This window comes from Schistocerca nitens, chromosome 6, assembly GCF_023898315.1.
Source record: "Schistocerca nitens isolate TAMUIC-IGC-003100 chromosome 6, iqSchNite1.1, whole genome shotgun sequence".
In the NCBI taxonomy this organism is placed as follows: domain Eukaryota; kingdom Metazoa; phylum Arthropoda; class Insecta; order Orthoptera; family Acrididae; genus Schistocerca; species Schistocerca nitens.
Genome location: NC_064619.1, coordinates 519,761,811 through 519,788,942, shown reverse-complemented (window position 1 = coordinate 519,788,942; position 27,132 = coordinate 519,761,811). Strand labels below are relative to the sequence as shown.

The 27,132-nt window shown below is 41.1% G+C and overlaps 1 protein-coding gene across 2 annotated transcripts in view; it reads right to left on the bottom strand.

Annotated features, from left to right (window-relative positions):
- Nucleotides 1–27,132, bottom strand: part of LOC126263007 (angiogenic factor with G patch and FHA domains 1) — a 291,119-nt gene that overhangs the window by 214,737 nt on the left and 49,250 nt on the right. For both annotated transcript variants that reach the window (XM_049959971.1, XM_049959969.1), the window contains exon 7: nt 3,511–3,703. In XM_049959971.1, coding sequence (XP_049815928.1) covers nt 3,511–3,703 — 193 coding nt within the window. The remainder of the gene's footprint in view (nt 1–3,510; nt 3,704–27,132) is intronic.

Here is a 27,132-nt window from a genome sequence, read left to right as displayed (position 1 = left end):
TCTAAATATACCAATGACTAATTACAACTAACACTAACATACCCTCCTTGATAATTATGAGAACTGGAATGTGCCCACTCTATAAGAAGACTACCAGCAAGGTGGCAGATGGGAGTAGTTGAATTGATTGAATAAAAACGCAATGACTGGTATCAAATGCTTTCCTGAACAACTTTAACTAGCAAACAAGGAAGTGTTTAATGCATCTAAAATATCAGTAAATCATACAGTTTCAAACTAAGTCACATACAACACTATGGAAACTGTTAATGCAGCATGTCCCTTCTGCTTTTGCAGATATAAATGCACTCCTAACACTGGCAGCACAAAGAAGTTATCAACAGCAGTCTAAGTGACTTGATTTCTATCAGTTCAGTTACACCCATGAGCAACTTCATCAACAGTTTTCTTACGGTGCACAAATAGTGATTCTAGTTTATTCGTATTGCTATTGCATGTTTTCTTAAGTCGTCCATCTACCTCCCATTGGGCTATCATCTAGATCTTTCCCTAACTCTTGAAGTCCAGCAAAGAACTCCATCAGTTCATCTACCATCCATTCACCTGGTTACATGTCACACTCACCTCCATTTTTAATACAGTCTTAATTACAAATATCCACTGACCCATTTGTATGTTTTCCTGTCTCTTCTAATAACTCCCAATACTCATCTACCAAACTGTTCATTCTACGATTCTCAGTTTTTAAAAATTTTTGTTGTTCAAGTCCATAAGTTCATACTCATAATTCAAAACTGATTAATACACATACTCACTGTAAACTTTCATTTCACACATATTGCAAAAGTATGTTTAGTGAACTCTGTCTAACTTACCAAAAACAGTATTGATATTTAAAACAATTGTCATTTATTCTTCAGCATAAAGATGATAAACATATTTTTACTATTTTATGCCATTTGCAGATTACGCACCCATTGTTCTCCACTACTAACATTTTAATGAGAATTTTTTTTACATAATTATACTTCTTTATTATTTTACATAAGGCCCCTCTCTTGTTAAACTCACAACATCCCCATCACTCCCTCTCCCTGCTTCCCTTCCCCTCTCCCAATCATCCTTCTCTGTTCCCTTTCCCTTTTCCTCCTTCCCACTCCCCCACCTCCACAAGATACCAATTTAAAACATTAACAGCAGTTGCAAAACACAGTATTCTGTTACATAGTTCTGACACAGACAAAATGGATTTCTGACGCAACTGCTTAGGTAAATTCTAAATTTAAGTACAATTCTTTCCTACTTACTGTAAAATATTAGATGGTAGGTATTTAATTTTGCTTTGTTTTAAATCTCAAGATGATCCAGACAGACCAAAACATGCGATGTAATTAAAAATGTGCAACTGAAACTGAACTATAAAAATGACAATTGTTTTAAATTACAAAAAATACTTTAAGCTATTTTTAGTCTTCTGGTTACATATTTTCCTGTTCATACAGTCATTACTTCAGTTCCCTAAACTCACCAACTAGTCGTATGACTTCATTGTTAACCTGAACAATTCCTTTGATATGTTTGTAATAAATTATTTAAGTCTTGTTGTAACTGACATTCAAGTCTGTTCAAAAATTTGCTCTTAATTTATACACTTGTTGCTGAAGTTTTTCTGCCCCAAAGGCATACAGTACAATGTAACTGGAAAAATGCAGGTGGTACAAATATGTTCCATGAACATACATATTCAGTGTTTTCTCAGTTTATGTATTAGAAAATTACTCCATAAATGGTGATAAGAGTTCTGGTGATATGAAATCTCCTTGCCTCCAGTTTGTCACTAAGTTGTTTAGATCTAATGGAAATTGCAGCAATGTATACACTCTTCAGTATACTAACACAGGTTCATAGAAAGAAGGAATGGAAGAATACTGTTTAACATCCTGTCAGCATCAAGATCATTTGAGATGGAACACAAGCTGGGATTGTTTGAAAGATGGGGATGGAAATCGGCCATGCCCTTTCAAATTAACCATCCTGGCATTTTCCTGGAGTGATTTAGAGAAATAATGGAAAACTTAAATCTGGATGGCCAGACAGAGATTTGAACCAGTGGCCTCCTAAATATGAGTCCAGTGTTCTAACCACTGCACCACCTCATTTGGTAACATAAGTTGAATAAATGCCTTGTTTCTCAAGGGCTGATATTAGAGTGTTTTTGAAACTGAGACATAAACTATAAATCCCAGGTATGTAGTGTAACTCATACTCATAGCTCTATTCTATAATTTTTACAACTTGCTAATGACCCACCATTCTGTATTCATTTATAAAGCCTGCTTGTTTCTTTGCTGATTTATATTTAATGATTTTTGTCTAGCTGGCTAGTGATAAATCAGTATCTTGCGTAACACAATGAAGTCTGTGGTTTTCTTATGTTTTCTCTGTACTCTTTCTTATGAAGTATAATAATTAAAGCATTATTTCACTTTTGGAAACTAGTCTTCTTCAACAGACATTCTATAAATTATATTGCAAGTTTTTGAAACTGAGACAAAAACTATGAATCCCAGGTATGTAGTGTTACTCATATTCATAGCTCTATTCTATAATTTTTATAACTTGCTAATGACCCACTGTTCTGTATTCATTTATAAAGCCTTCTTGTTACTTTGTTGATTAATATTTAAAGATTTATGTCTAGCTGTCTAGTGATAACTTAAATCAGTATCTTGTGTAACACAAAGAAATCTGTGGTTTTCTTATGTTTTGTCTGTACTCTTTCTTATGAAGTATAATAATTAAAGCATTATTTCACTTTTGGAAACTAGTCTTCTTCAACAGATATTCTATAAATTATATTGCAAGTTCCTTATGAGTTACTTTGCCTTCAATGGTTATTTCTGAAACACCATCATCTCCAGGCATTTTTCCTTTTTCCAAACTCCCCAGCAGTGGTGGGGGTAAGGTTGGGGTGGGGGCAAGGACAGGGCACAGGTATTGGTAGGAGTTGAGGTATAGGGTTTGGAAGTACACACATGGGGCAAGGGATCAGGAGTATAAATAGTATACTGACATTCGTTTTTAGTTTTACAGTAACCAAGAAAAATTTTAATTAGAACACCTTATCATTACACCAATTTTCCTGTCAATGTATCATAATGCACAGGATACTACACAGTTGCAAGGGTAGAACAGTTCTAGCTCAGGAAGATTAGGAGGGATGTTATTTCTCATTTTTGGGAATGCAGAGTCATGCAGAGAATGTGGTGCAGCTACTCCAGTCGAAGGTTGACTGTATAATAAACGTTAAGTTTTTTGTGGGTGACTAACAGGTGTGCAGGGGAATCAGGAGTGTGAAATAATATCCCAAAGAGATGAAGATAATTTTATAGGAAGGTGGATTGATGACTACATTAATGACAATTATTTCTAGTTAATTAAAATAAATTTTGGAAATTTGCCATATATTCTAGTTCCGTTCCAAGAAACGCTTAACTAATTAACAAAAACTACTTAAGATATTAGGAAGACCTGCATTAATTTACTCACTCATCCAAAGAGGCAGTATATGTCTTTTCATTTTCATTCTGAGATCCAACAGTACAGCGTCTTAGTTCAGCTCTATCTTGGTATCTGGTATCGTCGTTGCCTCTTGGATCAGGAATTCGGGGGCATAATTTTCGTTGAAGTTGTTTGAGCCCACTTTTGTAAGAGATACTTCTTTTTGTCAGCTTCTCCTCATCTGAATTATTATTAAAACAATCCATGACAGATAACAAGAAAACAAATATTTCTTCTCATGAATATAAATCAATACACAAAACATATTAGGCACTGAGAATTGTAAGGGCCTACAGCACGCTGTCATTGCAGCATGTTTGCATGCTCCCGACATCTGTGTGAAACAATTTTATCTAGATCTATAAGCCCACATTGTTCATATGAACTTTCATGAAAAGTTGCCTTACCAATTTCTTGGATATTCATTTCCTTAGGAGCTAAAAATCACAAATTGTAAGTCTGTTACTCTGTCATAATTGTGTATATGATGTGTTTAGTATCTGTTCTTCATAATAATTTTTTGAATTAACATTAAATATAATCTTAAATATTAATTAATATTTCATAACATGAAGTGGGTACATTATCTTTCATAGTAAATAAAGGATGTTGAGACTAGGATAAAACAATTTAGACCTATGACATTGGTGGTTTGTCTACAAATTTGATTTTCACAAAAATCTATTTTTCTCAAGACTTTTTGTCTGTGCTTTGGGCCTTATGGTTCTCAGTCTCATACCATTAACTACTGTCACAAAAGCAGAAATTAATTACAAGTTTTGGAGAGTAATTCTATCATTTCTTCTTGTTCATTTTCATACAATGAAACATTGCAATACAGCAATGTTCCTTGTGAGTATTTCTTAATAAAGGACAGAAAATAATCTCAAAACATCCCAACTACTCAAGTAAATGGAAAATACATTAGACATAATTCTACCATTATGATGGATAGAATTCAAGTTACGAGGGTAATCCCAAAAGTAAGGTCTCCTATTTTTTTTTGTAAGTACATAGACCTGTCTATTCATACAATGGTTTACATCAGTTTACATTTAGCTGAATCGCTTTCCGGCCAAATGTTCTTTTAACCTGGGGAACAGGTGATAGTCACTGGGAGCCAAGTCTGGACTACAGGGTGGGTGGGTGATTATGTTCCACTGAAACTGTTGCAAGAGAGCAATGGTTTGCCGAGCGATGTGAGGGCGAGTGTTGTCGTGGAGAATGTGTTCACCCTTGCTCAACATTCCTCTTCTCTGGTTCTGAATTGCCCGTTTGAGTTTTTTCAGAGTCTCACAGTACCTACCAGCATTAATTGTGGTCCCAGCGATTCAGCTCCAATGACGAGGTGAAAGAAGAGGTTCATAACTTTCTGAACAGGATGGCGGTGATCTGGTATGACACGGGCATACAAAAACTGCCACAGTGTCTACAAAAATGCATCAACATAAATGGTGATTGTGTCGAAAAATAGCTAAATGTTCAAGCTGTAAACTGATGTAAACCATTGTAGAAATAAACAGGTCTATGTACTTACAAAAAAATAGGTGACCTTACTTTTGGGATTACAATCATACCTCTCTTTTATTTATTTATTTATTTTATACAACGCATTTTAACCATCAGCTGTTTTATTTAACCTATATATCATATAGCAGTTTCGATCATAGACCATCATCACTACACAGATACAAAGCAATACAAATTATCAGTATTTCGAGGACTGGTTATAACGGTTGTTTGGTTTCTCTCTGACAACTTTGATGGTGTATCAGCTTAAAAGGAAAATGAGATGTTTTTAACTGACCTGTTTTGCCTAATGTCTAGTGATGATAGTCTATGTCTGAAACCAGTAGATGAAACACAGGTCAAATAAAACAGCTGATGATTAAAATGCATTTTACAAAGAACTTAAGAGCTGTTGGTTCTCTCCTGATGAAGCCATTACTTCTCATTTATCAGCTTGCCCTTGCCACATTTTAGGCCAGTTGTTGTTGTTGTTGTTGTGGTCTTCAGTCCTGAGACTGGTTTGATGCAGCTCTCCATGCTAATCTATCCTGTGCAAGCTCCTTCATCTCCCAGTACCTACTGCAACCTACATCCTTCTGAATCTGCTTAGAATATTCATCTCTTGGTCTCCCTTTACGATTTTTACCCTCCACGCTGCCCTCCAATGCTAAATTTGTAATCCCTTGATGCCTCAAAACATGTCCTACCAACCAATCCCTTCTTCTAGTCAATTTGTGCCACAAACTTCTCTTCTCCCCAATCCTATTCAATACCTCCTCATTAGTTACATGATCTACCCACCTAATCTTCAACATTCTTCTGTAGCACCACATTTCGAAAGCTTCTATTCTCTTCTTGTCTAAACTATTTATTGTCCATGTTTCACTTCCATACATGGCTACACTCCATACAAATACTTTCAGAAACGACTTCCTGACACTTAAATCTATACTCTATGTTAACAAATTTCTCTTCTTCAGAAACGCTTTCCTTCCCATTGCCAGTCTACATTTTATATCCTCTCTACTTCGACCATCATCAGTTATTTTGCTCCCCAAACAGCAAAACTCCTTTACTACTTTAAGTGTCTCATTTCCTAATCTAATTCCCTCAGCATCACCCGACTTAATTCGACTACATTCCATTATCCTCGTTTTGCTTTTGTTGATGTTCATCTTATATCCTCCTTTCAAGACACTGTCCATTCCGTTCAACTGCTCTTCCAAATCCTTTGCTGTCTCTGACAGAATTACAATGTCATCAGCGAACCTCAAAGTTTTTATTTCTTCTCCATGGATTTTAATACCTACTCCGAATTTTTCTTTTGTTTCCTTTACTGCTTGCTCAATATACAGATTGAATAACATCGGGGAGAGGCTACAACCCTTTCTCACTCCCTTCCCAACCACTGCTTCCCTTTCATGCCCCTCGACTCTTATAACTGCCATCTGGTTTCTGTACAAATTGTAAATAGCCTTTCACTCCCTGTATTTTACCCCTGCCACCTTTAGAATTTGAAAGAGAGTATTCCAGTCAATATTTTCAAAAGCTTTCTCTAAGTCTACAAATGCTAGAAACGTAGGTTTGCCTTTCCTTAATCTTTCTTCTAAGATAAGTCGTAAGGTCAGTATTGCCTCACATGTTCCACTATTTCTACAGAATCCAAACTGATCTTCCCCGAGGTCGGCTTCTACCAGTTTTTCCATTCGTCTGTAAATAATTTGCGTTAGTATTTTGCAGCTGTGACTTATTAAACTGATAGTTTGGTAATTTTCACATCTGTCAACACCTGCTTTCTTTGGGCCAGTGAACTAAATTTAAAACTGCAAAATTTAGTGTTCACTCAATGGGTATCAAGAAATCAATCAAAACCGATTTAATTATGATTTTTGTATACACTGAACATTAGCTCACTTCTCTGCTTCACCATGTGATCTATTCACTTCCCTCATCTGTTGTTCTATATCTTCCATTTTTATCAACAAAATAATTTGCAGCAGTATTAGGATACCACTCAGTAAAGTTGTACATTAAGAAAGTATGTGTTATACCACACAGTAGAAAGGGGGGAATTTTTTTTTTATATTATTATTAAGTTCAGCTAGCACAGCCACAAGCAATACCTGGCAAAGGTGGAGACCCAGGTATGCAGCAGAAAGAAACACTCAGCACTGTAAGTCGGTCACATACATGACCACACGTTGCTATATCAGCGCCAATGGTCAGGCACAAATTACATACTCAGCAAAACATCCACTGGGAGACAGAAAGAGAAAGACGGAGGGAGGGAGGGAGAGAGAAATTTGGTAGCTCTTCTTAAATGAAACAAAAAGCTTTAGCTCGAACATGATAATACCTTTCAGAGACTTGACAGCGCATTAACAGCTTCTAACAAATTGTTAAGCAAACACAGTGGAACGAGGACTGCTGATCACTAGTAAAGAAGTGCACCACATTTGGTCACATTGAACAGAGCCTCGCAAAATTACCACCCACACATATCTATAAATACCACAGTTCTCCAGTTCTGAATTCAGTTGGTCATTAGGATTGATGGTGTTTGTACCGAAGCACTCCATTCAACAATTATTATGGTGTAGTGACGTCCACGTGTTAGATGTTCCAGCACTTCTCATGAACATGCTGCTTGTCATTCCCGACATGACCACATCCAAGTAACCACAACCTGCCACTCATGAGATTTCGCATTGGCACCCACCTATCACATTGCTAATGGGAAGACTGATGGCTCTCCAACACCAGTATACCTCAGGGTGCTCGTCACACTAACACTGTCATCACTGCTGCGTGAGAGTGCCACCCAGTTCCTCTGTTCCTGATCATCACTGCTGCCAGGGTCTATCTGTCAGAGGAGCCAGGATTGGCTGCCTGCATGACTTCTGGTAGCGCAGTATATCCTGATGGATCATTGCAAGTCATCATCATCTTCCATAGTGGGGTTGGGAATGCTCTAACAGTGTGAGGCACACACACACGTTACAGCTTCACCTACAGACTGTCTGACAGTAGCCCACAAAACTTTGGCAAATTGCTCGAACACGTGGTCTTAGTGACCAGCCAGCTGAGCCAACAGTGGGAGTCAGTAGAATTTCACTGTGTCACTTGCACAAGACACCAGCCAGGTTGACGAGAAGACACAAGACTGTAAATCTGAATGAATAAATGTTGACTTGATCACTATGTTTTATTAGTGCCGAAAGACACTATGCAGATTCCACAACACCATCCTGACAATCTAGAAGCATCTCTGCTTGGCACCCCTACAATTTTGCATGAGAAGTGGTTCTTTGGTGACATCAATAGGACACTGACATCATTACAGATGAACCAGGAGAGAGTGTTGCAGCATTAGCAACACCCATTTGATGGTTGGTTGGTTGGTTTTGGGGAAGGAGACCAGACAGCGTGGTCATCGGTCTCATCGGATTAGGGAAGGATGGGGAAGGAAGTCGGCCATGCCCTTTCAGAGGAAGCATCCCGGCATTTACCTGGAGTGATTTAGGGAAATCACGGAAAACCTAAATCAGGATGGCCGGACGCGGGATTGAACCGTCCTCCCGAATGTCTCAAATGGTTTCCATATGCCTCAGCTCTGATCACATCACAATGAAACCAAAGAACATTTTCTACTACCATTTTTATTCTGTTCTTATGCCAAGGATTGGACATAGAGATTTTTATGCAATGAGGAAAGTGATTTTCATGAGACCTGAAGAAGCTGTAGATATGTCACTATTTAGACAGAACTGTAGGGAAAGTTTGGTACCCATGAGATGTAAGAGCTGTAATTTAACTGCACATAATGTACCTGCAGTATAACTGTACCAGTAACTTGCAGCACTCATAGTCGTTACAGTCATGTAGCACACAATTGTACCAAGTGTCGCTGGGCAATGATCAAACATAAGGATTAATTAGGTTATCTGTATGACTTTTGGGTGTGACTCTGTCTGTTGAGTTTTGCTGCTGCTTTTAAAAGAGGGAGTGTTCTGTTTGTAGTAGTTTTGTAAGTGTAAAAGTAGTGATAGATTGCACAAAGATGCCAGAAACACAATTAGCTAATACGAACGATACTGTCGCTCTGACAGAGCATGTATCAAAATTGTTAGAGGATAATACTCAGCTGAAGTTGAATCATGACGAGTTAAGTAGGCACACAGAAGCTTTGCAAGCTTCCCAATAGTCACACTTGGGTTCACATGACGTTACGGAAGTAGTGAGCGAACCCCCTCTTCAGCAGATCCTTCACAAGCTAACATAATAACACCTCCTCGGGTAAAACAGAGGATGTAACAATATACGTAAATAATGTTTTATATACATACAAACTGAGTAATTGGTCAGATGAAACAAGGTTAACAGAATGTTTTGTCCATCAGGAAACATTCTCAGTCAACTATAATCCTTAAAAAACATGTGCAGATATGGATAGCTGCTTGATGAGCTTATTATAAGAGAGGGAACATAAATTTCTGGTAGACACTAGTGCACATGTGTCAGTCATTAGTCTGGATCTCATAGGCAGGAGGCAGCTAAACACTCCAAGGTAGAGATTATGTGGAGTAGGAACTAATGATGTGGAGTCACCAAGGACAACACCGCTCAGCTTTATTAAGACAGAAACTAAAGGATTTCATGAGCACATGGAACTGTTACCAACAGGGACGGATATTCAGTGAGTCTCGGACTTGACTTCCTGGATAGGCATCATACCAAAACTATTCTTTACCAGCGCATGGTTGGACTTAGCATGAACTTACTTCCAATAGGTGCACCAGGTGCAAATGTTTCAATGTCACAAGGTACACCAATTGCTGAGGTGTCACCAACTGAACTGCCAATGTGTGTATCAAAGATAGTTTCACATGTCAAACTAACTGCAGGTGCAGGAAAGTTGATATGGGTAACTGTAAATGACAACTCACTACAATGAGAATTATGTGTGATTCAGTAACTGCAGAACAATAAAGCATTAGATGAAAGGCACATTTTATATGCAGAAGCATAGCATGTGTAAGCAACATAAATGGCAGTGAGTCTGGATGATTTTGGGATGGACAACGCAAGTCTCCCGAAGAGATTAATAGTAACAACTTTAGAGATATTCAAAAAGGATGAGGATAATATTGATAAATCAACAGATGATCACAGCCTCAAGCAAACCATTAATGCATCTGTATTATGTGCCAAGGTTCATCACTTGAAAGACAGTGGACAGGACGTCATGTAAAGACTATTGTTAGAACACTCAAGACTTGGTTGACTCAGGCAGTCCATTGCCATTAACGCCCATCACCCAACATCACATTCCAACAGACAATAATGCTCGAATCTACAAGAAGCCATATAAAACAGCAAAGCACTTGCAACTACTGCTTAATGAATTTATACATCAACAGCTAACTGAATGCATTATCAAACATAGCAATAGCCCAAGTCAACCAATATTGCCACTGTATCAAAAAAATCATGCAATGGAATGAAGAAGTACAGATTCTGTTGTGACTACAGTTTCCCAAATGCACGCACCATAACAAATCTGTATCCAGTCCTGAACATCTTGAAAACATTAGACAACTTGCAGCAATGTAAATATTTTTCGACAATGGACCTTAGAAGTGCTTATCACCAATTTGAAGTGTGTCCAGAAGACAGGCCTAAAACAGCATTCACAGCACTCTCAGGTCATTATGAATACTGCAGGATGCCATCTGGATAAAAAAATGTTCCTTCCACTTTTCAACATTTGTTAGACAGAGTACTTTGTGGGTTAAAACCGAAGATGATATAACAACTTTTTCCAGAAATGTAAGGATAATATTAAGTGCTTGAATGAAGCATTTTGTAGACTTGAGGACAGCACATCTTACACTTAGCACAGAGAAGTGTCATTTTGCTCAAACGAAAGTTAATAATGTGAAACATATCATCAGTCAAGAGTGAGCAAGGACAGATCCTCATCTCACGTCAGCTATGTGTGATTTTGCAACAGCACAAACAACACAAACAGTTGCAATCATTTCTTGGCTTATACACCTATTACTATAAATCTGTAAAGAGATTTGCTGAAACTACACAACCACTAAATCAGTTACTTTGAAAGGGAGTTAAGTTTCAATGGACAACAGTGTGTCGGGAGGTGGTTCAGAAATATAAGAAAAAGCTGAGATCAGATCCTGTGTTATCATTCCCTGATTTCAAGAAGGAATACATACTTTCCTGCTATTCAAGTAACAGTGCTTTAGTGAGTGTTGCAATGGCAAGGACTCAGTGAAATTACTCTACAAATGAAAGAGATGTTAGCAGCAATATGGGGAATTTCTTATTTTTGTTGTTATTTGCATGGTCAGAAATTTAAAGTGATAAAAGCTCATGCATCCTCAAAGTGGCTGTTAGGCTTAAAAGACCCTTCAAGTCAGTTAACAAGGTGAGCAGTCAAACTGAGTCAGTTTGATTATGAAGTGGTTCACAAGCAAGGAGTAAAGCATATGAACACAGACACCCTAAGTATGAAAGTAGTTGTATTACAGGAATAAGGTAAGAGTCAAGCAGATTAGAAAAAGACACAGGCAGCTGACAGGGAATATCAACTGTTTAAAAGGTAACCTCAGTTTGTGACACATGAGGGTTTATAGTGCAGGTCCACAAAGTGTGGTCCACACATCATGGTTCCCACAATGCTCAGAACTGAGGTATTACAAGAAGTGCATGACCATGTATTATCAGGTCACGAGGGTAGGAAGACAACTGATGGACAATTTGTAGAAAGGTTTTGATGGAAAATGCGTTGTAGTGATGTGGAGCAGTATGTCAAAAACTGCATCCCATGTGTGCAGAGAGCAGATTTAAGTCATCAAAAAGTACAGCTAGCTACAGAGGTCACTAAAAGCTGTGAAACTGTTTCATATGGTACGACCTGATGTGTTAGTACCTTTAAACAGAATTCCAGCTGGTAATAAATACATACTCAAGATGATAGATCATCGAAATACAGCACAGGAAATAGTGGATGGGTGAACTGGAGGAAACTGAGTGGAGTACTGTGTGATAAGAAGGTTAGCTGCAGAATGAAAGGAAAGCTTTACAAGACTGTGGTGAGGCCTGTGATGCTGTATAGTGCAGAAACTTGCCAATTACAAAAGGCCAAGAGAAAAAGACTGAAGTGACAGAAATGAAAATGTTAAGGTGGATGAGTGGGGTGACACAAAAGGATAGTCTAAGGAATGAGTACATTAGGGGAACAGTGAAAGTGGGGCCCATTGGGAAGAAGCTCCAAGAAAGTAGGCTAAGGTGGTACGGACATGAGCAGAGAAGAGGGGAGTACTACGCGGGGAGAAGAGTTGAAGCCCTAGAAATCAAAGGACCAAGGAGAAGAGGAAGACTGAAACTGAGATGGGAAGATAAGGTACCAGGGGACCTACGGGAGAAAGGATGGCTCAGAGAAGAAGCACTGGAAGGCATTTATGGAAGAGAAGGATCCAAAAAATCAACGCTGACCCCACATGACGTGGGGAAAGGCTGTGATGATGATGATGATGATGATGATGATGACCAATCATTTTTTGAGATATCTAGTAAGGGCTGCAATTCTGGATCAGAAAGCTAGTACCACTACACAGGTGATGGTAAAATAACTGGTTACTAAAGGTTGGTGTATCAGAGAGGATAATCACAGATCAAGGGACTAACTTTGTGTCCAATTTTATGAAACAAGTTATGTCACTTATTGTGAATCAAGAAGTTATGCAGCAACCTGTTCCATCTTTAAGGGAATGGATGAATGAAAAGAGTTCATTGCACAATATCAAGAATGCTATGCCATTATGTGAATAGCAAACATGTAGACTGAGATACCTATCTAAATTTTGTACTTAGCATGTATAATTCAAAAGTTCTGGGTGTATGTGTGGACAATTCCATCACCTTTTGATATGATTCAACCAAAATCAGTGACACAAGGTAACCAGTAAAACAGATTGGTCAGATGAAACAAGTCTGTGGATGGCCAATCTATGTCTAACAGGTGAGGTTAAAATGTATGTAATGTATGCTTAGCGAAGTGTGCACATTCGAACAATTAGTAGGGGGTTTACAGCAGAATTACCATAAACAGAACAGTGCTATATCTTTAAGAGAGAAATTGAGTGGATTAGTGCAGAAAGCCAATGAAACTGTTGAAGCCTTTTCTGACAGAATTCAAAAAGTGAACACGTAGACATATGAGTTGACACAAAATCCAGAAGAGGATCAAGTCATACTCAGAGAAGAAGAAAATAGTGCCAGGTGATTACGAGAGGTGTGGCAAAGGATAAAACATGCCAACACTAAAGCTTTGAAAAACCTGGAGCATGTTTGGAAATGTTTAAGTAAAACACCACAATACAGGATAGAGAAGTAGGTATTGCTAACAAACCCTTATACCCCAAAGGGCAAAACAAACATGTTCTTACCATAGTATCAAGGATAGTACAATGTCATCAAAATGGCTTCACAAGTAAATACAAAACTACAACTATCAAATAAGACATCTGTAGTCCACATCAGCAAAGTGAAGGCATTTAAAGAAGTTGGTTGGTTTGTGAGATTAAAATGACCAGACTGCTATGGTCATCGGTCCCATTTAAAGAAGTGATTCATGCATTACTGCAGGTTCCTTCCCCATTACCAGAAAAGGAGAAGTTGACCTTAGAAAGGAAAACCACACAAATTTTCTATCTAACAGAAAATAAAGTAAGTCTACATGTTTTGTACTTTACGTGTACATGGGTCATGTTGGGATATATGTTAGGGTAATTTGGTTAACATTAATTTTCATTTGCTTGTCTTTCATTCTGGATACATAGACTAGTCCAAAGGAGGGGGAGGATTAATGATAATTCCTTTTCTCTTATATGATGTACCAACGATGATGTCCAGATATATAGCCTTCTTTTATCACATACTTACTTTTAAAATTAGCACTGACTGAGCTAGTTTCTGCATCACCATACAGTTTCCAGTAATATGCATAAACACATGATAATGATGTTTTACGATCCACCCACCACCAATTAAATGGGACACCATCAATAAAACACTCACAAAGTGTTACTGACAGCAGATCAAAAAGATGATCATATACTTACGTGCACAGCAGATCTAAACAATAGCATTAGAGAGAGTGTTACCATTTATCCAGCCAAGGTAGATCAGACTAATGAACAGGCATGTGAAATGCACCTATTTCTTGGGGAAATGGAAGCAGTGTAGTGTAAACTGGCAGATTAAAACTGTGTGCCCCACCGAGACTCAAACTCGGGACCTTTGCCTTTCGCGGGCAAGTGCTCTACCATCTGAGCTACCGAAGCACGACTCACGCCCGGTGCTCACAGCTTTACTTCTGCCAGTATCTCGTCTCCTACCTTCCAAACTTTACAGAAGCTCTCCTGCGGACCTTGCAGAACTAGCACTCCTGAAAGAAAGGATACTGCGGAGACACGGCTTAGCCACAGCCTGGGGGATGTTTCCAGAATGAGATTTTCACTCTGCAGCAGAGTGTGCACTGATATGAAACTTCCTGGCAGATTAAAACTGTGTGCCCGACCGAGACTCGAACTCAGGACCTTTGCCTTTCGCGGGCAAGTGCTCTACCATCTGAGCTACCGAAGCACGACTCACGCCCGGTGCTCACAGCTTTACTTCTGCCAGTATCTCGTCTCCTACCTTCCAAACTTTACAGAAGCTCTCCCGCGAACCTTGCAGAACTAGCACTCCTGAAAGAAAAGATACTGCGGAGACACGGCTTAGCCACAGCCTGGGGGATGTTTCCAGAATGAGATTTTCACTCTGCAGCGGAGTGTGCGCTGATATGAAACTTCCTGGCAGATTAAAACTGTGTGCCCAACCGAGACTCGAACTCGGGACCTTTGCCTTTCGCGGGCACACAGTTTTAATCTGCCAGGAAGTTTCATATCAGCGCACACTCCGCTGCAGGGTGAAAATCTCATTCTGGAAGTATTATGCCGCAACCATATTTCCAGAAAATTATGTGTCACCATTAACAGTGACTGTCAACTGTTACATAGGCAGAAAATTGAAAGGGATGACAAAATTAGAATTGTGAAATAGCAGATTACTAATCAATGGATTCAAGTGTGACATAGCTGGAATACAGTTTCATCTTCCAGCTACCATCACAGCAACTATGATTACCTCTTTTCCACCTATGCTGTATCGGCTGGAAGAATGATTAGACACATTACCCATACAGGACATAATCTTCCTTTAAAAAGCCTTAGATTCCATTCAGTTACACTCTTTAGATGAACTGATAATCTCAGAAAAGAGACAAACATCAGTTGAACAGATGCTAAAACATGTAAACCAGTATCATGAGAAACACAAGTAAATATAATACAGTAACTGTTAGTGTAACCACAACAAGTGTTATCCCAATTCTAGTAGTTATTTGTGCAATTCATTTCTGCTTAAAACACAGTATATCCTGTCCTACCGAATCACCAATCCATCAGTTACCCAGGGAAAAGATTTATACTAGTGATAAGAATTAAGTACAGAAACTGTAAAGAGCTTTAATAGCAGGAAAACAGAACAGAAGGGCAATGAAAAGTTGGATAGTTAACACAAACTAAAATTAAGAACTTTATGGTTCATCTCAAGAATCAACCATGGGATTGAACTCGAAGTAATAGCAAATTGTAAATACAAAACATGTACAGACTAGTTTAGTAATGGATAGTGAAAGTAAAATTCGGGACAAATTTCTTAAAGAAGGGGGGAACGTTACACTACGGAGTAGAAAAGGGAAAGAAATTAAAAGTTTTTTTTAAGTTCATGATAGGATAGCCACAGACAGTGCCATCCAGAGGTGGTGACATAGCTATGCAGCAGAAAGAAACAATCAACACTGTAAGTTGGTCACATATGTGAACTCACATTGCTACATCAGCATCAATCGTCAGGCACAAATCACACATTCAACAGCATGTCCTTTGAGAGAGAAAAAGAGAGAGAGAGAGAGAGAGAGAGAAAGAGAGAGGGAGGGGGAGAGAGAGAGAGAGAGAGAGAGAGAGAGAGAGAGAGAGAGAGAGAGAGATTTGGTAGCTCTTGTGATATGAAGTGAAAAGCTTTAGCTCAGGCACAATAACATCTTTCAGAGACTTGACAGCCCATTTAACAGCCCATTTAACACATTGTTAAACCAACACAGTGGAATGAGTACTGCTGACCACTAGTAAAGAAGTGTGCCACATTTGGTCATAATGAACAGAGCCTCACATCATTACCTCCCAACTGTCTCCATAAATACCACTGTTCTCCAGCTCACAGTTCAGTTGGTCATTAGGACTGATGGTGTTCATGCCAAAGCACTCAGTTCAATGATTATTATGGTGTAGTGACAGCCATGCTTTAGATGTTCTAACACTTGTCCTGAACATGCTCCTTGCCCTTCCTGAGATGATAGCATCCAAGTAATCATCACTTGCCAGTCTTGAGACTTCGCATTGGGCCCCACCTACCACACTGTTGATGGGGAGACTGAGGGTCCTCCAACGCCAGTACACATTGTGGTGCATGTCGCACTGTCATCATCGTCATTGCTACGTGTCATCCAATGCCTTTATTATTGATCATTGCTGCAGGCACTTCCAGCTGCCAGGGCCTATCTGTCCAATGGGGCCAGAATCAGCTGACTGCTTGCGTTCCAACAGTGCAGTATATCCCATGGCTCATCATGGGTCACCATCATCTACTCGAGAAGGATTGAGGATGCTCTAACAGTGTGGAGCACATATCCATGCTACAGCTTTGCCTGCAGACTGCCAGACAGCAGTGCACAAGTCTCAATCAAATTACTGGTGTAGCAGCCTTGGTGACTGGCCAGTCATGCCAACAACAGGAGTCAGTGGAATTTCACCATATCACTAGCACAAGACATCAACTAAGGCTGACGAGAAGGCATAGAATTGAAAATCTGAAGGAATAAATGTTAACTTGCTAGGCACATTTCATTAGCACTGAAAAACGCCCTGCAGGTTCCACACCACAACCCAGACAACAGAGAAGTGTCTGCACTTGGGACCCCTACATAAGGTGAGTCTAATCATGTATAAATCAAAAATTGGTATCTATGGGCAGAGTTTTGCTAGGTTACTTGAAATTCATAGTGAATTATCCACAAATAAGTAAAATTCAACAATGGAAAGTCCAGTATGGCATAAGAAGAGAATATGGAAAGGATAGATTGCTACTCACCATATAGAGGAGGTGTTTAGCTGCAGACAGGGAAACATTCCACGTAGGAAAAATATATCTAAAAACAAAGATGATGTGACTTACCAAACGAAAGTGCTGGCAGGTCGATAGACACACAAACATACACGCAAAATTCAAGCTTTCGCAACCAACGGTTGCTTCATCAGAAAGAGGGAAGGAGAGGGAAAGACGAAAGGATGTGGGTTTTAAGGGAGAGGGTAAGGAGTCATTCCAATCCCGGGAGTGGAAAGACTTACCTTAGGGGGGAAAAAAGAACAGGTATACACTCGCGCACACACACACATATCCATCCGCACATACACAGACACAAGCAGACATTTGTAAAGGCAAAGAGTTTGGGCAGAGATGTCAGTCGAGGCGGAAGTACAGAGGCAAAGATGTCGTTGAAAGACAGGTGAGGTATGAGCGGCGGCAACTTGAAATTAGCGGAGGTTGAGGCCTGGCAGATAACGTGAGGAGAGGATATACTGAAGGGCAAGTTCCCATCTCCGGAGTTCTGACAGGTTGGTGTTAGTGGGAAGTATCCAGATAACCCGGACGGTGTAACACTGTGCCAAGATGTGCTGGCCGTGCACCAAGACATGTTTAGCCACAGGGTGATCCTCATTACCAACAAACACTGTCTGCCTGTGTCCATTCATGCGAATGGACAGTTTGTTGCTGGTCATTTCCACATAGAAAGCTTCACAGTGTAGGCAGGTCAGTTGGTAAATCATGTGGGTGCTTTCAAACGTGGCTCTGCCTTTGATCGTGTACACCTTCCGGGTTACAGGACTGGAGTAGGTGGTGGTGGGAGGGTGCATGGGACAGGTTTTACACCGAGGGCGGTTACAAGGGTAGGGGCCAGAGGGTAGGGAAGGTGGTTTGGGGATTTCATAGGGATGAACTAAGAGGTTACAAAGGTTAGGTGGATGGCGGAAAGACACTCTTGGTGGAGTGGGGAGGATTTCATGAAGGATGGACCTCATTTCAGGGCAGGATTTGAGGAAGTCATATCCCTGCTTAGGGAAATGGCAGCAAGAGAGGGGAAGAAAACTAATGTGCACTCCGTGTGCATACCGGGGGGAGTCATTCCAGATGTGGAAAGGGTCCTTCCGGATGCCATGAAGGGTACAGGGTGCACCCATCTGCAGGTGGTCACTCATGTCGGCACCAATGATGTGTGTCGCTATGGATTGGAGGAAATCCTCTCTGGCTTCCGGCGGCTATCTGATTTGGTGAAGACTGCCAGTCTCGCTAGCGGGATGAAAGCAGAGCTCACCATCTGCAGCATCGTCGACAGGACTGACTGCGGACCTTTGGTACAGAGCCGAGTGGAGGGTCTGAATCAGAGGCTGAGACGGTTCTGCGACCATGTGGGCTGCAGATTCCTCGACTTGCGCCATAGGGTGGTGGGGTTTCGGGTTCCGCTGGATAGGTCAGGAGTCCACTACACGCAACAAGCGGCTACACGGGTAGCAGGGGTTGTGTGGCGTGGGCTGGGTGGTATTTAGGTTAGATGGCCTTGGGCAAGTACAGAAAGGGCAACAGCCTCAACGGGTGCGGAGCAAAGTCAGGACATGCGGGGACCAAGCAATTGTCAACTGTCGAAGCTGCGTTGGTAAAGTACCGGAACTTCAAGCGCTGATAGAAAGCACCGAAGCTGAAATAGTTATAGGTACAGAAAGCTGGCTGAAGCCAGAAATAAATTCTGCCGAAATTTTTACAAAGGTACAGACGGTGTTTAGAAAGGATAGATTGCATGCAACCGGTGGTGGGGTGTTCGTTGCTGTTAGTAGTAGTTTATCCTGTAGTGAAGTAGAAGTGGATAGTTCCTGTGAATTATTATGGGTGGAGGTTACACTCAACAACCGAGCTAGGTTCATAATTGGCTCCTTTTACCGACCTCCCGACTCAGCAGCATTAGTGGCAGAACAACTGAGAGAAAATTTGGAATACAATTCACATAAATTTTCTCAGCATGTTATAGTCTTAGGTGGAGATTTCAATTTACCAGATATAGACTGGGACACTCAGATGTTTAGGACGGGTGGTAGGGACAGAGCATCGAGTGGCATTATACTGAGTGCACTATCCGAAAATTACCTCGAGCAATTAAACAGAGAACCGACTCGTGGAGATAACATCTTGGACCTACTGATAACAAACAGACCCGAACTTTTCGACTCTGTATGTGCAGAACAGGGAATCAGTGATCATAAGGCCGTTTCAGCATCCCTGAATATGGAAGTTAATAGGAATACAAAAAAAGGGAGGAAGGTTTATCTGTTTAGCAAGAGTAATAGAAGGCAGATTTCAGGCTACCTAACAGATCAAAACGAAAATTTCTGTTCCGACACTGACAATGTTGAGTGTTTATGGAAAAAGTTCAAGGCAATTGTAAAATGCGTTTTAGACAGGTACGTGCCGAGTAAAACTGTGAGGGATGGGAAAAACCCACCGTGGTACAACAACAAAGTTAGGAAACTACTGCGAAAGCAAAGAGAGCTTCACTCCAAGTTTAAACGCAGCCAAAACCTCTCAGACAAACAGAAGCTAAATGATGTCAAAGTTAGCGTAAGGAGGGCTATGCGTGAAGCGTTCAGTGAATTTGAAAGTAAAATTCTATGTACCGACTTGACAGAAAATCCTAGGAAGTTCTGGTCTTACGTTAAATCAGTAAGTGGCTCGAAACAGCATATCCAGACACTCCGGGATGATGATGGCATTGAAACAGAGGATGACACGCGTAAAGCTGAAATACTAAACACCTTTTTCCAAAGCTGTTTCACAGAGGAAGACCGCACTGCAGTTCCTTCTCTAAATCCTCGCACAAACGAAAAAATGGCTGACATCGAAATAAGTGTCCAAGGAATAGAAAAGCAACTGGAATCACTCAACAGAGGAAAGTCCACTCAACCTGACGGGATACCAATGCGACTCTACACAGAGTACGCGAAAGAACTTGCCCCCCCTTCTAACAGCCGTGTAACGCAAGTCTCTAGTTGAACGGAGGGTTCCAAATGATTGGAAAAGAGCACAGGTAGTCCCAGTCTTCAAGAAGGGTCGTCGAGCAGATGCGCAAAACTATAGAACTATATCTCTGACGTCGATCTGTTGTAGAATTTTAGAACATGTTTTTTGCTCGAGTATCATGTCGTTTTTGGAAACCCAGAATCTACTCTGTAGGAATCAACATGGATTCCGTAAACAGCAATCGTGTGAGACCCAACTCGCTTTATTTGTTCACGAGACCCAGAAAATATTAGATACTGGCTCCCAGGTAGATGCTATTTTTCTTGACTTCCGGAAGGCGTTCGATACAGTTCCGCACTGTCACCTGATAAACAAAGTAAGAGCCTACGGAATATCAGACCAGCTGTGTGGCTGGATTGAAGAGTTTTTAGCAAACAGAACACAGAATGTTGTTATCAATGGAGAGACGTCTACAGACGTTAAAGTAACCCCTGGCGTGCCACAGGGGAGTGTTATGGGACCATTGCTTTTCACAATATATATAAATGACCTAGTAGATAGTGTCGGAAGTTCCATGCGGCTTTTCGCGGATGATACTGTAGTATACAGAGAAGTTGCAGCGTTAGAAAATTGTAGCGAAATGCAGGAAGATCTGCAGCGGATAGGCACTTGGTGCAGGGAGTGGCAACTGTCCCTTAACATAGACAAATGTAATGTATTGCGAATACACAGAAAGAAGGATCCTTTATTGTATGATTATATGATAGTGGAACAAACACTGGTAGCAGTTACTTCTGTAAAATATCTGGGAGTATGCGTGCGGAACGATTTGAAGTGGAATGATCATATAAAATTAATTGTTGGTAAGGCGGGTACCAGGTTGAGATTCATTGGGAGAGTGCTTAGAAAATGTAGTCCATCAACAAAGGAGGTGGCTTACAAAACACTCGTTCGACCTATACTTGAGTATTGCTCATCAGTGTGGGATCCGTACCAGATCGGGTTGACGGAGGAGATAGAGAAGATCCAAAGAAGAGTGGCGCGTTTCGTCACAGGGTTATTTGGTAACCATGATAGCGTTACGGAGATGTTTAATACACTCAAGTGGCAGACTCCGCAAGAGAGGCGCTCTACATTGCAGTGTAGCTTGCTCGCCAGGTTTCGAGAGGGTGCGATTCTGGATGAGGTATCGAATATATTGCTTCCCCCTACTTATACCTCCCGAGGAGATCACGAATGTAAAATTAGAGAGATTAGAGCGCGCACGGAGGCTTTCAGACAGTCGTTCTTCCCGCGAACCATACGCGACTGGAACAGGAAAGGGAGGTAATGACAGTGGCACGTAAAGTGCCCTCCGCCACACACCGTTGGGTGGCTTGCGGAGTATAAATGTAGATGTAGATGTGGAGCCACATTCAGAGTCTGATCCAGTCCCGGGAAGTATCCTGTCACAAGTGGGGCACTTTTGTGGTTCTTCTGTGGGAGGTTCTGGGTTTGAGGGGATGAGGAAGTGGCTCTGGTTATTTGCTTCTGTACCAGGTCGGGAGGGTACCTGCGGGATGCGAAAGCTGTTTTCAGGTTGTTGGTGTAATGGTTCAGGGATTCCGGACTGGAGCAGATTCGTTTACCATGAAGGCCTAGGCTGTAGGGAAGGGACTGTTTGATGTGGAATGGGTGGCAGCTGTCATAATGGAGGTACTGTTGCTTGTTGGTGGGTTTGATGTGGATGGACGTGTGAAGCTGGCCATTGGACAGATGGAGGTCAACGTCAAGGAAAGTGGCATGGGATTTGGAGTAGGACCAGGTGAATCTGATGGAACCAAAGGAGTTGAGGTTGGAGAGGAAATTCTGGAGTTCTTCTTCACTGTGAGTCCAGATCATGAAGATGTCATCAATAAATCTGTACCAAACTTTGGGTTTGCAGGCCTGGGTAACCAAGAAGGCTTCCTCTAAGCGACCCATGAATAGGTTGGCGTACGAGGGGGCCATCCTGGTACCCATGGCTGTTCCCTTTAATAGTTGTTATGTCTGGCCTCCAAAAGTGAAGAAGTTGTGGGTCAGGATGAAGCTGGCTACGGTAATGAGGAAAGAGGTTTTAGGTAGGGTGGCAGGTGATCGGCGTGAAAGGAAGTGCTCCATCGCAGCAAGGCCCTGGACGTGCGGAATATTTGTGTATAAGGAAGTGGCATCAATGGTTACAAGGATGGTTTCCGGGGGTAACAGATTGGGTAAGCATTCCAGGCGTTCGAGAAAGTGGTTGGTGTCTTTGATGAAGGATGGGAGACGGCATTTAATGGGTTGAAGGTGTTGATCTACGTAGGCAGAGATACGTTCTGTGGGGGCTTGGTAACCAGCTACAATGGGGTGGCCGGGATGATTGGGTTTGAGAATTTTAGGAAGAAGGTAGAAGGTAGGGGTGCGGGGTGTCGGTGGGGTCAGGAGGTTGATGGAGTCAGGTGAAAGGTTTTGTAGGGGGCCTAAGGTTCTGAGGATTCCTTGAAGCTCCACCTGTACATCAGGAATGGGATTACCTTGGCAAACTTTGTATGTGGTGTTGTCTGAAAGCTGACGCAGTCCCTCAGCCACACACTCTGGACGATCAAGTACCACGGTCGTGGAACCCTTGTCCGCCGGAAGAATGACGATGGAGCGGTCAGCCTTCAGATCACGGATAGCTTGGGCTTCAGCAGTGGTGATGTTGGGAGTAGGATTAAGGTTTTTTAAGAAGGATTGAGAGGCAAGGCTGGAAGTCAGAAATTCCTGGAAGGTTTGGAGAGGGTGATTTTGAGGAAGAGGAGGTGGGTCCCGCTGTGACGGAGGACAGAACTGTTCCAGGTAGGGTTCAATTTGGATAGTGTCTTGGGGAGTTGGATCATTAGGAGTAGGATTAGGATCATTTTTCCAGCAGAGAGTACGAGTGTAGGACAGTAAATCTTTGACGAGGGCTGTTTGGTTGAATCTGGGAGTGGGGCTGAAGGTGAGGTCTTTGGATAGGACAGAGGTTTTGGATTGGGAGAGAGGTTTGGAGGAAAGGTTAACTACTGAATTAGGGTGTTGTGGTTCCAGATTGTGTTGATTGGAATTTTGAGGTTTTGGAGGGAGTGGAGCTGGAAGTGGGAGATTGAGTAGATGGGAGAGACTGGGTTTGTGTGCAATGAGAGGAGGTTGAAGTTTGCTGGAAAGGTTGTGGGGGTCAACATAGCCCAGCTTTAACCAACACATTTTCGCCTTTTTTTCACACCAGATCTCCAGTTGCTTTCTAGTTCACCTTTATCTCTCCCCATATATTTTTATTTTCATTTTCATTTCAGCCTCATGTTACACTTTCCACCTTCTAATACCATGTCACCCTCACAACACCCCCAAAATGTAATTGTTGTGTTTAAATTAATGATATGAATATAATAGAGGGAAACATTCCACGTGGGAAAAATATATCTAAAAACAAATATGATGTGACTTACCAAACGAAAGTGCTGGCAGTATATTCATATCATTAATTTGAACCCAAAAATTACGTTTGTTATTGTCACTGTTGCATTTTGAAATCTTTTCTGTCGTCTTATTTTCTCTTTCTATTTTTGCCAGTCTTCCCCCATGAACCATGGACCTTGCCATTGGTGGGGAGGCTTGCGTGCCTCAGCGATACAGATGGCCGTACCGTAGGTGCAACCACAACGGAGGGGTATCTGTTGAGAGGCCAGACAAACATGTGGTTCCTGAAGAGGGGCAGCAGCCTTTTCAGTAGTTGCAGGGGCAACAGTCTGGATGATTGACTGATCTGGCCTTGTAACATTAACCAAAACGGCCTTGCTGTGCTGGTACTGCGAACGGCTGAAAGCAAGGGGAAACTACAGCCGTAATTTTTCCCAAGGACATGCAGCTTTACTGTATGATTAAATGATGATGGCGTCCTCTTGGGTAAAATATTCCGGAGGTAAAATAGTCCCCCATTCGGATCTCCGGGCGGGGACTACTCAAGAGGACGTCGTTATCAGGAGAAAGAAAACTGGCATTCTACAGATCGGAGCGTGGAATGTCAGATCCCTTAATCGGGCAGGTAGGTTAGAAAATTTAAAAAGGGAAATGGATAGGTTAAAGTTAGATATAGTGGGAATTAGTGAAGTTCGGTGGCAGGAGGAACAAGACTTTTGGTCAGGTGATTACAGGGTTATAAATACAAAATCAAATAGGGGTAATGCAGGAGTAGGTTTAATAATGAATAAAAAAAATAGGAGTGCGGGTTAGCTACTACAAACAGCATAGTGAACGCATTATTGTGGCCAAGATAGACACAAAGCCCATGCCTACTACAGTAGTACAAGTTTATATGCCAACTAGCTCTGCAGATGATGAAGAAATTGATGAAATGTATGACGAGATAAAAGAAATTATTCAGGTAGTGAAGGGAGACGAAAATTTAATAGTCATGGGTGACTGGAATTCGTCGGTAGGAAAAGGGAGAGAAGGAAACTTAGTAGGTGAATATGGATTGGGGGGAAGAAGTGAAAGAGAAAGCCGCCTTGTAGAATTTTGCACAGAGCATAACTTAATCATAGCTAACACTTGGTTCAAGAATCATAAAAGAAGGTTGTATACCTGGAAGAATCCTGGAGATACTAATAGGTATCAGATAGATTATATAATGGTAAGACAGCGATTTAGGGACCAGGTTTTAAATTGTAAGACATTTCCAGGGGCAGATGTGGATTCTGACCACAATCTATTGGTTATGAACTGCAGATTGAAACTGAAGAAACTGCAAAAAGGTGGGAATTTAAGGAGATGGGACCTGGATAAACTGAAAGAACCAGAGATTGTAGAGAGTCAGGGAGAGCATAAGGAAACAATTGACAGGAATGGGGGAAAGAAATACAGTAGAAGAAGAATGGGTAGCTCTGAAGGATGAAGTAGTGAAGGCAGCAGAGGATCAAGTAGGTAAAAAGATGAGGGCTAATACAAATCCTTGGGTAACAGAAGAAATATTGAATTTAATTGATAAAAGGAGAACATATAAAAATGCAGTAAATGAAGCAGGCAAAAGGGAATACAAACGTCTCAAAAATGAGATCGACAGAAAGTGCAAAATGGCTAAGCAGGGATGGCTAGAGGACAAATGTAAGGATGTAGAGGCTTGTCTCACTAGGGGTAAGATAGATACTGCCTACAGGAAAATTAAAGAGACCTTTGGAGAGAAGAAAACCACTTGTATGAATATCAAGAGCTCAGATGGCAACGCAGTTCTAAGCAAAGAAGGGAAGGCAGAAAGGTGGAAGGAGTATATAGAGGGTTTATACAAGGGCGATGTACTTGAGAACAATATTATGGAAATGGAAGAGGATGTAGATGAAGATGAAATGGGAGATAAGATACTGCGTGAAGAGTTTGACAGAGCACTGAAAGACCTGAGTCGAAACAAGGCCCCGGGAGTAGACAACATTCCATTAGAACTACTGATGGCCTTGGGAGAGCCAGTCATGACAAAACTCTACCATCTGGTGAGCAAGATGTATGAGACAGGCGAAATACCCACAGACTTCAAGAAGAATATAATAATTCCAATACCAAAGAAAGCAGGTGTTGACAGATGTGAAAATTACCGAACTATCAGTTTAATAAGTCACAGCTGCAAAATACTAACGCGAATTCTTTACAGACGAATGGAAAAACTGGTAGAAGCGGACCTCGGGGAAGATCAATTTGGATTCCGTAGAAATGTTGGAACACGTGAGGCAATACTAACCTTACGACTTATCTTAGAAGAAAGATTAAGAAAAGGCAAACCTACGTTTCTAGCATTTGTAGACTTAGAGAAAGCTTTTGACAACGTTAACTGGAATACTCTCTTTCAAATTCTGAAGGTGGCAGGGGTAAAATACAGGGTGCGAAAGGCTATTTACAATTTGTACAGAAACCAGATGGCAGTTATAAGAGTCGAGGGGCATGAAAGGGAAGCAGTGGTTGGGAAAGGAGTGAGACAGGGTTGCAGCCTCTCCCCGATGTTATTCAATCTGTATATTGAGCAAGCAGTAAAGGAAACAAAAGAAAAATTCGGAGTAGGTATTAAAATTCATGGAGAAGAAGTAAAAACTTTGAGGTTCGCTGATGACATTGTAATTCTGTCAGAGACAGCAAAGGACTTGGAAGAGCAGTTGAACGGAATGGACAGTGTCTTGAAAGGAGGATATAAGATGAACATCAACAAAAGCAAAACGAGGATAATGGAATGTAGTCAAATTAAATCGGTGATGCTGAGGGGATTAGATTAGGAAATGAGACACTTAAAGTAGTAAAGGAGTTTTGCTATTTAGGGAGTAAAATAACTGATGATGGTCGAAGTAGAGAGGATATAAAATGTAGACTGGCAATGGCAAGGAAAGCGTTTCTGAAGAAGAGAAATTTGTCAACATCGAGTATAGATTTAAGTGTCAGGAAGTCGTTTCTGAAAGTATTTGTATGGAGTGTAGCCATGTATGGAAGTGAAACATGGACGATAACCAGTTTGGACAAGAAGAGAATAGAAGCTTTCGAAATGTGGTGCTACAGAAGAATGCTGAAGATTAGATGGGTACATCACGTAACTAATGAGGAGGTATTGAATAGGATTGGGGAGAAGAGAAGTTTGTGGCACAACTTGACTAGAAGAAGGGATCGGTTGGTAGGACATGTTTTGAGGCATCAAGGGATCACAAATTTAGCATTGGAGGGCAGCGTGGAGGGTAAAAATTGTAGAGGGAGACCAAGAGATCAATACACTAAGCAGATTCAGAAGGATGTAGGTTGCAGTAGGTACTGGGAGATGAAGAAGCTTGCACAGGATAGAGTAGCATGGAGAGCTGCATCAAACCA